Consider the following 12,300-nt stretch of genomic DNA (forward strand, 5'->3'; position numbering starts at 1 on the left):
TTTTATTTTTTTAATGTTTATTCATTTTTGAGACACAGAGAGAGACAGAGCATGAGCAGGGAAGGGGCAGAGAGAGAGGGAGACACAGAATCTGAAGCAGGCTCCAGGCTCTGAGCTGTCAGCACAGAGCCTGACGCAGGGCTCAAATTCACGAACTGCGAGATCATGATCTGAGCCAAAGTCGGATGCTCAACCGACTGAGCCACCCAGGCGCCCCAATACAATCTTTTCTTGATGACTGTAATTCAGGAAGAATAATTCTTCTCCATACCTCTCTTACCGAAAATATCATGTGACAAAGCAGTCATTGTGTATAGGTCTATTTATGGTCAGTCTCCCACTTTGTGACTGTTTGTAAGATTCTTGAGAGACTTTGTCCATTCTTTCATCACAAGAGCCCAATATAATGCTGTGCAATAGTAAGTATTCAGCATTTGATAGTTTAATTAAATTCAGCCAAGGTGATCATCCCTGTCCTTGAACTTGTCATAGTTACTTATGCATCCCTTAGCAATAATCCCATCCCCGTACAAGGCTTATCTGCAACATGGACCTTTGTGATACTATACTTTTAGAAAACAACATTTATATTCTGATCTTCAGAACTTCATTCTTTACATGTGAAGCTTTATGGAAATTTTCAAAAGTCATTAGCATCTAGCATTTCTAAATATGATCTCATGGCCAATTTTTCCAAATGCCCAGCTCAATGATCTGGAGAAGAAACATGCCATGCTTGAAATGAACGCCCGAAGTTTACAGCAGAAACTGGAGACTGAACGGGAGCTCAAACAGAGGCTTCTGGAAGAGGTGAGTGTGAAACACCTGGGAAATGGAGCCAGGTGGACTTTTGAAGATGAAAATTTGTTGTGTTTAGATGGTCAGATCCATATTAGATGTTCAATCTTTGAAGTTGGAATTTTCAAGGAGAAGTAAGGTGGTCACTTAATACCTTTTTGAAGGTATTTAACAGGCTCAAAGAATGTGTCACAAAGGCTAGACGGTCTTTGTCACTTGTGTCCTCTCACATAGTGCTTAATAGAACATAGAGCACAGAAGAGTATGTGCCCCATGGAAGCTTATTAAATATACAGGTGACTGAATATTGAGTTAAATTGTTTTTTTAGAGTTAATATCTAAAGTATATTAAGTTTTCAGGCTGGTAGAACATCCATGCAAATTAGCTTCATGCACAGGGCAGAGACTTGACCAGATTGTGTTGAGTACCAAATTTCATGAAGACTTTTGAACATTCATTTAACTCCATTAAAAAAAAAAAAAAAATTATGTCCTGCCTTTGAGACATAGAATGAAAAGCTCAAATTGATCTTCTGAACCCATCCCTTACATTATTTCCTGGACCTTTTAACAGAATTCTGAAAATGTCTATTTAAGTTGCTGACGATGTCCTGATCCCAACCAAAGCCCTATATGTTGGATCACCGACGACTCTGTTTTGTTCACTAGAATTGACCAACCAGGACATACATGCTTTGTAAAGATATTTAATGAGAAATGAGATTCCAAGATGGTTTTGTTTAACCCATAGTGAGCCAGATAGTTCAGTTAACCAGATTACCTGTTCTCATTAGTTGAGGTTTTATTATGATATGTGCTGATAGAAATAATATTGCTAAACTATCAACTTGGGAAAATGTGGTGAAAATTTTGCAGGTGAGAATAAAATACCTTACAGAATGATACTTTAAAAAACATGGGTGGGCGTTTGGGAGAGGTCTGGAGGTGGATGCTGGCAAGGGTTGCGTAACCACGTGAATGTCCTTAGCGCCACTGAACTGTGCACTTACAAATGGTTAAAACGGTAAATTTTATGCGTATTGTACCGCAATAAAGGTTTTTAAAATAAAATTAGGCATATCTCAATATATCCTGAGTGGAAGACTCACCAAAGGCAGCATTAAGAACACTATAATACAAATTTAAAAATCTACCTGGTGGTCAAGTAGAGAATGATGGTCTTTTATCTGGAATGAATAGGCAATGTCCCTGCTTTAGGCACATGTTGGAAACAGAACGGAAATAATCAATGATCTCGCCCGTCCTATTTTCCTTCCGAGGAAGGAGAGCTGGCTCTGACAGCTCAATACTTTGGTCCAAGGTTACATGGTGAGTCAGTGACAAGGCTTGGAATAGCATGCCGGGATCCTGATTCAGTCCCCTCTTTCTCACTTGTAAACGACATGAGAACATTTCCAGCTTCCCAGTCTGTACTTCACAGATAGATTTCTGAGCACAGACATCTGGCTGACACTGAGTTTGAGGCAGATTTTACTGACACTTGAAACCATTATGAAACAAAGAATGATACTTATTGTCCAGAATGTGGCTAGGATCCCTGGTCGTGGTGTGCACTTTGTAAGCATGTGACCAAGGGCTTAACCTAAGTTTGCTCTATATGTACATACATACATACATATAATTATATATATAATTGTTTTAATGTAAATGCCTGGTTAATCCTCACTGCAACGAAAATATAAAACATTTTCATCATCTAAAAAAGTTCCTCATCCCCCTTCTAGTCCATACCTTCCGGGTCTGGCCCCAGGTACCCGCTGACTTGCTTTTTGTCACTATAGATAGTTTTTTTGTTTTTGTTTTGTTTTTGTTTTTTTCCTAGAATCTCATAGAAGTGGAGTTATACTCTGTACACTCTTGTATCTGGATTCTTTAGTTTAGTTGAACATGCTTATGTGATTTATTGATGTTGATGAATGTATTAGCCGTTCATTGCTTTTTATTGCTAAGCAGTAATTCATTGTATGGGTATACCATCATTTATGCATTCACCTGTTAATGAACCTTTGAATAGTTGTCATTTTTTTAGTTATTATACATAAATCTATGAAAAATGGTGTCCAAGTCTTCGTGTGGCAGTTCTGACCCCATAACAGTATTGTTTTGCCTTTCTAGTGCATATATTACAGTATCACATTGTGGTTTTAACTGACGTTTCTTTAATGAGTGATGATAAACATCTTTCCACATATTTGTCATTCATATATCTTCTTTTGGGAAGTGTAAATTCAAATCTTTTGGGTAGTTACTTCCAAGTAAAGTTGTTTTTTGTTTTTTTTTAATGGGAGAGAGAGTGAACACATATGCCTGCAGGGGAGAAGGGCAGAGAGAGAGAGACAGAGAGAATCTTAAGCAGGCTCCACATTTAGTGCAGAGCCTAGCACTGGGCTCTATCCCATGCCGCTGGATCACAACCTGAGCTGAAATCAAGAGTCAGAAGCTCTGGATCAACGAACTAAGCTGCCCAGATACCCCCCCACCCCCCGAGGAAAATTTTTAAAGAATTCTTGATAATAACCCTTTGCCACATGTATGGATGGTGAATCTTTCACCCACTCTATAGCTTGCCTTGTCTTTTCAAACAGTATCTTTCAAAGAGCAAATGCTCTTAATTTTGGGGAAGTTAAATTTATCAGTTTTTAAAATGGATTATGTTTTCTGTGTCCTATTTAAGAAAACTATGCTTCTGCTAGGAATTTACCCAAGGGATACAGGAGTGCTGATGCATAGGGGCACATGTACCCCCAATGTTTATAGCAGCACTTTAAACAATAGCCAAATTATGGAAAGAGCCTAAATGTCCATCAGCTGATGAATGGATAAAGGAGATGTGGTTTATATATACAATGGAATACTACTTGGCAAAGAGAAAGAATGAAATCTGGCCATTTGCAGCAACGTGGATGGAACTGGAGGGTATTGTGCTAAGTGAAATAAGTCAGTCAGAGAAAGATACCATATGTTTTCACTCATATGTGGATCTTGAGAAACTTAACAGAAGACCATGGGGGAGGGGAAGGGGAAAAGAAAAAGTTACAGAGAGGGAGAGGGGCGAACCATAAGAGACTCTTGGATACTGAGAACAAACTGAGGGTTGATGGGGGGTGGGGGGGATGGGAAAGTGGGTGATGGGCATTGAGGAGGGCACCTGTTGGGATGAGCACTGGGTGTTGTATGGAAACCACTTTGACAATAAATTATATCTATAAAAAAAGAAAATTATGCTTATCCTAAAGTCAAAGATATTATTTTCTGTTTTCTCCTAGAAGTTTTCTAGTTTTAGCTTTTATTTGTAGGTCTAGGATGTCTTTTGAGTTAATTTTTACGTATGGCAGGAGAGCAGAGGTTCACTTTTTTCCATAGAGCTATTCTGTTACTCCAGTACCATCTGTTGAGAAGACTCTCTTTTCCTCACTACATTTTCTTGACACCTTTGTCAAAAAGCTATCTATGTGTCTAGATGTCATGTCTTGATTTCAAGATATGTTAAAACATGTCTTTTTTTAAATGTTTATTTGACGTTTTTATTTATTTTTGAGACAGAGACAAAGCATGAGCAGGGGAGGGGCAGAGAGAGAGGGAGACAGAATCTGAAGCAGGCTCCAGGCTCTGAGCTGTCAGCACAGAGCCCATCGTGGGGCTTGAACTCATGAGCTGTGAGATCATGACCTGAGCTGAAGTTGTACGCTCAACCGACTGAGCCACCCAGGCGCTCCTAGCATGTCTTTTTTTAAATTGTGATATGTGTACTCTTTAATCCCCATCCCCTATTTCTCCCATCCCCTCACTTACCTCCCCTCTAGTTCCCATCAGTTTGTCTTCCATACTTAAATAGTCTGTTTCATGGTTTGTCTCTCTCTTTTTTGTCTTTGCTTGTTTGTCATCTTCTTAAGTTAACCATATCCTCTTCATTAGGTATAGAGACTTGTAAGTGGGGCCAGAATCACAGTCTCAGGGTTGGAAAGAAGTTGTTTTTTTGTTTTGTTTTTGTTTTTTTTATATCACAGAACCCAAATTTCCAGCCCTTGTTCCATTGTTCCCTTCATCCCTGGCCCTGGCAGACTTTGCTAATGGATCTTTCTCCCAGATTTCCTCCTGGACCCAAAATGGCTTCAGAAACTTTTTTTGACATGACATTCAATAGCTACTATCAGGCTGTCAGAGGTAACGCCAGAGGTGAAAGTCCATTTGCTAATCCTGGTCAAATTAACCTCCTGTCCAAGGCAGAGAATCCCTTCCCCAACATTCCTCACTCGTGGGCCTGGTTGAACCTCTGCCTGAGTACATGTGCCTTTGGATATCCTGACCCATTTTTTCAACAACTTTAATTCTTAGAAAGTTCTGTCTTATTTTGAACTAAAGCCTATAACTTCCAACCACTGGTTCTGTTTCATTGAAACATTTGAGTCTGGTATTTCCACCTAAAATAGAGTAATACCAAATAATAATCAAATTACTTGATTAATAAAAAAATAATGTTTAAATGTTTACATATTTTTGAGGGAGAGAGAGAGAGAGTACAAACAGAGGAGGGGCAGAGAGAGAGGGAGAGAATCCCAAGATGACTCTGTGCTGTCTGCCCAGAGCCCAACACAGGGCTTGAACTCCTGAACTGTGAGATCATGACCTGAGCTGAAATCAAGAGTTGGACACTTAACTGACCGAGCCACCCAGATGCCTCCAAAAAACTAATGTTTAAGTAGCAATTGCTATATGCCAAGTGCCCTTTTCATGCTTTGGCTCATAAAGTCCTTGCGATAGTTCTAGGAGAGAGCTACGTTTATTATCTCTGTGACAGTCAGTTAGATATCTGAGTAGCTCCCCCACGCCAGACCACCTTCTCTTACCTAATTGAAACATTTCAAGTCCCTCCAAGTTTGAGATGTTCTTTTCTGGTAGATTTATCTTTCCAAAGAGAGTTTCTAAAAGTCCACAGGGTATGAGCAACATGGGGTCCAGTGGGATATTTCCAGCTCCATTCTGGGCTCTGTAAGCCTCTGCCAGTTACCCTGGGCTCTTTGGATAGCTCTATCACACCACCGACACCCAATGACCTGTGACATCGCCACCAACCCTTCCGTAAGCTTGCGTTTTTTGAGTAAACATCTGTATATTCTGGCGTTTATCAGTCAGTGTTTTCAAAGAATACTGTCCTTTTGAACTTTTTCTTGTTGGTTTTGATCCATCCTTTCAACCACCGCGGTCGTTTGGTGCTCTGGTTCTGTGATCCAGCTCCCTCATGCACCCTCCGGTCTCCTGTCACCTCGTGGAATTGTTGGACAGGTCCAACGCCCTGCATTCAGTCCAGCACTGACCCATGAATAGCCCCCATTTCCCTCTCTCTGGGAAGCAAGTAAATGGCTTTGAAAAACATTCCACTGAGCAACCTGTCACTCTTGTTTTTTATTATAGTAAATAAGCAGTCTGTTTCTTGGAAAGCTCACGGACAGTTGATGTGTTTATTCTAGAGAAATATTTTGGGCCTGGCTGTCACCAAACCAATTTTTGTCCCCAGCTCCTGTTTCTCTGCTTCCTGTGTAGTAATTAATGTTGTCCTAAAATAGTGGGAAGAAACTAAAGAGGGTAATTTGTGGAAATCACTTGCACTGTAAGGGACTCATAGTTCTCTTTAAGAGGTAATCTTAGCTGTCCCCCTGCGTCCCCTCCCCCCTGCATTTTAGGGGTTCTGGTTTGATTCATAAATTCTAAGTTGGCACACAGGCCAGGTGATCTCTGGCTGCTGACAGTATCTCTTGCTTTATGAAGGACTGATGGGGGAGGCTGGTGGAGGAGGCTGGCACGGGGAAGGCAGATGGGGAAGTGAGAGGGAAGCCCAAACTGGATGGAGGGAAGGAAAGAGGACAAAGGAGGGAGAGAGATTACGAGAATTCCTTGAACATCTGGGGTACGCCGGGCATGGTGGCACTGAGTATGTCACCCAGGGGGCACCTGGGTGACTCGGTTGGTGGAGCACCCAACTTTGGCTCAGGTCATGATCTTGCGACTCATGAGTTTGAGCCCGGCGTGTGGCTTGCTGCTGTCAGCACAGAGCCCACTTTGGATCTTCTGTCCCCCTCTCTCTCTGCCCCTTCCTCACTTGCGTTCTCTCTCTCAAAAATAAACAGATCTTTAAAAAAAAAAAAACAACCCCAAAACCCCAAGGACAAATTGGAGCTTAGCTGTCATGGCAGTAATTCACAGCATCTCAGAGGGCACCTCAGATGGGCCATATCGTACGTACCCAAATGTCCTTAATTGTAACTCTGGGAAGGCAGACCACCAGCCTGGATTTCTTGTTACGGTGGGGATCCCGTGACTTGCTGGCCATCAGAGATTTCTGGGCAGATTCTTCTTATCGGTGCCATGCACGAATTTGGAACAGAAGACCATCGGTAATTCTGGAAAGAGATGATTTCAAAAGCCAAATTTGGTGCCATGCCTGCAATTAGTTTGGCAACAAGCTAACAGTGGGGGACCAAGCTGTATTCTCCGTGGTACCGAGACTCTGTCTTGGCCTTCCTCCCCACTAGCAAGCCAAATTACAGCAGCAGATGGATCTGCAGAAGAATCACATCTTCCGTCTGACTCAAGGGCTGCAGGAAGCCCTAGACCGGGCTGATCTGCTGAAGACGGAAAGGAGCGATCTGGAGTACCAGCTGGAAAACATTCAGGTGAGAACCAGCGGAGGGAATTGGCTTAAAGATTGTCTGCGGAGGCAAAGCGTGATGGCCAAAAGCCATCTGGGGAAACGGTCGCTATCTTTATATTGTATGTTATTGTGTGTTTCCCCCAATATTTCATTGGGAAACTTTCCAAACATTCAGAGATGTTGGAAAATTTCTATCATGATCATGCCCGAGATTCTAATATTAACCCCTGGCTCGTTTTACTTTTTCACCTACCTGTCCATGTATCATTCCTTTTGTTTGTTTTGGGCTGTAAGAATAGGACTGAGTAAATATTGGTGCAGTGTGGTTTGTGTTGAATGTTCATTTGCTACTATCCTAATGACTTTATTTTTTATTTGTTTAAAGTACCAAATTTGCAAGTATACTTCTTTCTAGGGCCAAGCTTATTTTTTTGTTTTTATGAATTTTAGGTTCTCTATTCTCATGAAAAAGTGAAAATGGAAGGTACTATTTCTCAACAAACCAAACTCATTGATTTTCTGCAAGCCAAAATGGACCAGCCCGCTAAAAAGAAAAAGGTGGGTCCGAGTGTTAGAAAAGTCGGGAGGTTTTCTCAGTCCTTATGATTCATGAAATACCGTTGTGAGAGTTAATTACAGAAACATCCATGAAAACAAAATGCACATTTTTCTAGTTTTATGTTGGGTTGAAAATAGGTTTTGAGATCGTCAGAATAGTCCTTAAGGAAGGCATGTCATTATCAAGTCTGTAACAAACTACTTTGTGTTCATAGCCTTTAAAATTACAGTGCCTGTCTCTGTTAAGGGAGTGATTTTTTTTCTTTCTCCCTCTCTTTTTTTTTTTTTTTTTAATAAGCAGCTGGATTGGGGGGTGGGTGGTAATAGCAGAGAGAAAGGTTTCCAGAGAGGTCATTGTACAAGACTCCAGAGGGATTAGCAGGTCACAGGTACAGGGCTATAGAGAGATAGGTCATGTGTGTGGGATTCAGGAGAAAGAGAGAGTGGTTCTCAGTTCTGTAGTAGGATTCTCAGAGCACATATACGGAACTCCAGAAGAGACTGGAAATCATCTAGCCCAGTCCTTTTGACTGGCAGAGTCCTAGCAGGAGACTGGGACCCAGGGAGGTGAGGTGACACCACTCCACTCCAAGGGTGCTGCGCCATCCCTTTAGAAGGATAATAGACAAACAAATGAAAAACTTTGACCAAAAAGAAAAGGAAAGGGGAAAAAAACCCACCCAGCTACGGACAGGGTTATACACAGATGCACCTATGCAGATTTTGGATCCACCCAAGACCTGCTTCCCTAAACCACCAGAGCCCTCTTAGGAGGTTTGGCTGGGTGTTCTTAGTCTGAACAGGTCTCTGAGGACCCTGCCTTTTCCTTCCCAAAGCATTCCCACCCTGGGGGAGCAGTGGCAGCCCCCAGTGACCTGGAACACCCGAGAAGGGGCTGGAGCGGGCAGTTGGCGCCCGTGTCCCCAGCGCTCTCTTTATGGTGAGGGACGAGAACAGCCTCCTCCAGTGGTGGCTGCCGGGGAGGGACATTCTTGCATACTGCGTGACTGTCTGTGCTTGTTATGCTTCTGATATTTAATCTTTTGTATTTTAGCAGCGGATTGTTTTCTGATTGTGTCATGTGATGTAGTCAGGGTGTTTCCATTTATTTTTGGTGGTTAATTTTTTTTTTTTCAGCCACATGATTCCCTGTGTTTTCCTTTTTCCATGTCCAGTACACGTTTTCATTTTTTCATTTGCTTTTTTTTTTTTGAGTAAGCCCCTTGTTTTGACATCATTTTAGGATTCAAGTTTTTTGTCTCCTTTTTAAAAAATGCTCATCTCTGTGTCTCGTAACTAAGCGTCATGAGACAAATTCAAGGCAAGAGTGATTTCCGAACCATCCGTCCTGACTCCATCCTCCACTTCCATTTTTTGAGGGTAAAGACTCAGGAAATGGCTCTCCTCCTTGGGAATGCCGAAGGAAGGGGTGGTGGCCGTGCAAGCATCTTGAGCCCTCTTGTTGAAAATTTCCAAAACCCTATTTTTTTCCAGCCGGCTGGAACGGGCTGTGGTTCAGTCTCCCCTTTCCCCCTTCACATGCCATTTTTACTAAATCCGCTTACAGTGAGTATGCTCCTGGCTTTCATGGTCTGCTCCTCTTGAGTCAGAGTTCCTTCAGCTAAAGTGCCAGTTTCCAGGAGTTAGGAGATATCTCTGTTTCCATTGCTAGGGTTTATTTAGTCGACGGAAAGAGGACCCTGCTTTGCCCACACAGGTTCCTCTGCAGTACAATGAGCTGAAGGTGGCTCTGGAGAAGGAGAAAGCTCGCTGTGCAGAGCTAGAGGAAGCCCTTCAGAAGACCCGCATCGAGCTCCGGTCTGCCCGGGAGGAAGGTAGGGGCACTCTCTACGCCAAGTCTCTGGAAAAGGCAGAGGACCCACCTCAAGCAGATGGGTTGTACTAGTTCAGCATCTGTGGTTCTGGCCCATACGTTCTCAGTCCAGATGTCCCAAGTGTGAAAACTTCACAGCATCCTTGGTATTGCCCATTTGGCACGATGCGTGTCCTTTTGGTCTCGGGGGCTTGAAAGACAGCCCAGGGGCAGTCCGCTTGGTTTGGGCTTCTTGGTGACCCAGCTAACCAGAAGGCATCGGACTGGTCTCTTTCCAGCTGCCCACCGGAAGGCCACAGACCACCCGCACCCATCTACGCCAGCCACCGCGAGGCAGCAGATCGCCATGTCCGCCATCGTGCGGTCGCCCGAGCACCAGCCCAGTGCCATGAGCCTGCTCGCCCCGCCCTCCAGCCGCAGAAAGGAGTCATCGACTCCAGAGGGTACGTTCCCAAGGGGCCCTTGGAGTTTGGTTGAAAGTGTTTTTAATCCACTAAGAAAATGCATACATACGGTAAAAGTGACAAGTAATAATACTAAGGGATAAAGAGTAAGAAGTGAGTCCCCTGTCCCCGATGTCAGTTCCCTTATCTGGGGACCACCACTGTATTCTTCCAGCAATAGTTCATGCATGTGAAAGCATATCATATTATTCATGTATCTTATATAATTATACTTAAAGAGTATGAGGAAATAGGCATATTTTCCTTAGCCCTTTTTTCTATTAAAATATCATAGCACACTAAGCTATACACTGTAAAACACCTTTCTTCTTTTACTTAAAATGTTATCTTAGAGTGTATATTAATAATACATATGGCTAGCGGTGCCTGGGTGGCTCAGTCGGGTAAGCGTCTGACTTCAGCTCAGGTCATGACCTCACGGTTTGTGGGTTTGAGCCCTGTGTCGGGCTCTGTGCTGACAGCTCGGAGCCTGAAGTCTGCTTCAGATTCTGTGTCTCCCTTTCTCTCTGACCTTCCCCGCTCACACTCTGCATCTCTCTCCCAAAAATAAATAAACATTAAAAAAAAAAATACCCAACTCCTAATAACCGGATAATGGAGATTTTAAGTTGATTCATAGAACTTGAGATGCATCTGTGAGTGTTAAAATAGTTTCACACTCTGTAACCTGCTGTAATGGTTCTTTAACAGCTTTATGGAGATAAAGTCACATGCCATACAATTCACTCATTTGAAGTGTATGATTGGATGTTTTTTTATTAAGTGCATTAAGGGTGTACAACCATCACTTTCTAATTTGGGGACATTTTTTGGCCTTAACCTTTCCCTCCCCACAAAACTCTGCACCCGTTAGCAGTCACTCCTCATTCTCCCCTCTGCCAGACCTCTGGCAGCACTAAGCTGAATAGATTTGCTGCTCTGGACATTTCATATAAATGAAATCATACCATATTTTTTGTGTCTGGCTTGTCTCACTGAGCATAATGCTTTGGAGACTCACCCGTCTTGTAGCATTAATTAGAACTTCACCTTGTTCTGGTTGAGTAATATTCTGTTGTATGGATAGCAGATCTTGTTTATTAATCCATTGATAATCGTTTGGGTTGTTTCCATCTTTAGGCTATCCTAAATAACGTTGCTGTGAACATTGTATGTTGTGGCTCCATATGTTTTCGGCTTTCTTGGGCATATACCTAGGAATGGCATTGCTGGGTCACACCATTGCTGGGCAATCCTAATTTTAACTTTTCAAGGATCTGCCAAAACTGTCTTCCAGAGCGGCTGCACCACCTGACATTCCCACCAGCAGTGTATGAGGATTTGGATTTCTCCACACCCTCACCTTGTTTTCCATGTGTCTGATTCTAGACCTCCTAGTGGGGTGTGAAGTGGCATCTCCTTGTGCTTTTGATTTGTGTTTTTCTTTCTTTTAAAAAAAATTTTTTTAATGTTTATATCTGAGACAGAGACAGAGCATGAGTGGGGGAGGGGCAGAGAGAGAGGGAGACACAGAATCCGAAGCAGGCTCCAGGCTCCCAGCTGTCAGCACAGAGCCCGACGCGTGGCTTGAACTCACAAACCGTGAGATCATGACCTGAACTGAAGTCGGTCGCTCAACCGACTGAGCCACCCAGGTGCCCCTCTTTCTTTTTCTTTCTTTTTTTTTTTTTTTTAAGTTTATTTATTTTGAGAGAGACAGAGACAGCACAAGCGGGGGTAGTGGAGGGGGCGAGGGAAGGCAGAGAGAGAGAGAGAGAGAGAGAGAGAGAGAGAGAGACAGAGACACAGAATCCCAAGCAGGCTCCAGGCTCTGAGCTGTCAGCACAGAGGCTGACATGGGGCTTGAACTCATGCACTGTGAGATCATGACCTGATCCAAAGTCAGATGCTCAACTGACTGAACCACCTGGGCACCCCTGATTTGTGTTTTTCTAATGACCAATCATGTTGACCATCTTTTCATGTGCTTATTGATC

At 42.9% G+C, this 12,300-nt stretch overlaps 1 protein-coding gene across 5 annotated transcripts in view; it reads left to right on the top strand.

The window, feature by feature from the left end:
* Positions 1 to 12,300, top strand: part of CIT (citron rho-interacting serine/threonine kinase) — a 159,550-nt gene that overhangs the window by 128,175 nt on the left and 19,075 nt on the right. For 4 of the 5 annotated variants that reach the window (XM_049619259.1, XM_049619262.1, XM_049619258.1 and 1 more), the window contains exons 27-31: positions 706 to 810; positions 7,350 to 7,490; positions 7,919 to 8,026; positions 9,744 to 9,861; positions 10,139 to 10,303. In XM_049619259.1, coding sequence (XP_049475216.1) covers positions 706 to 810; positions 7,350 to 7,490; positions 7,919 to 8,026; positions 9,744 to 9,861; positions 10,139 to 10,303 — 637 coding nt within the window. Of the gene's footprint in view, positions 1 to 705; positions 811 to 7,349; positions 7,491 to 7,918; positions 8,027 to 9,698; positions 9,862 to 10,138; positions 10,304 to 12,300 lie in introns of all 5 variants that reach the window. The other variant, XM_049619261.1, reaches the window with a different exon arrangement.

The sequence above is a fragment of the Panthera uncia genome, assembly GCF_023721935.1.
Source record: "Panthera uncia isolate 11264 chromosome D3 unlocalized genomic scaffold, Puncia_PCG_1.0 HiC_scaffold_8, whole genome shotgun sequence".
NCBI lineage: Eukaryota > Metazoa > Chordata > Mammalia > Carnivora > Felidae > Panthera > Panthera uncia.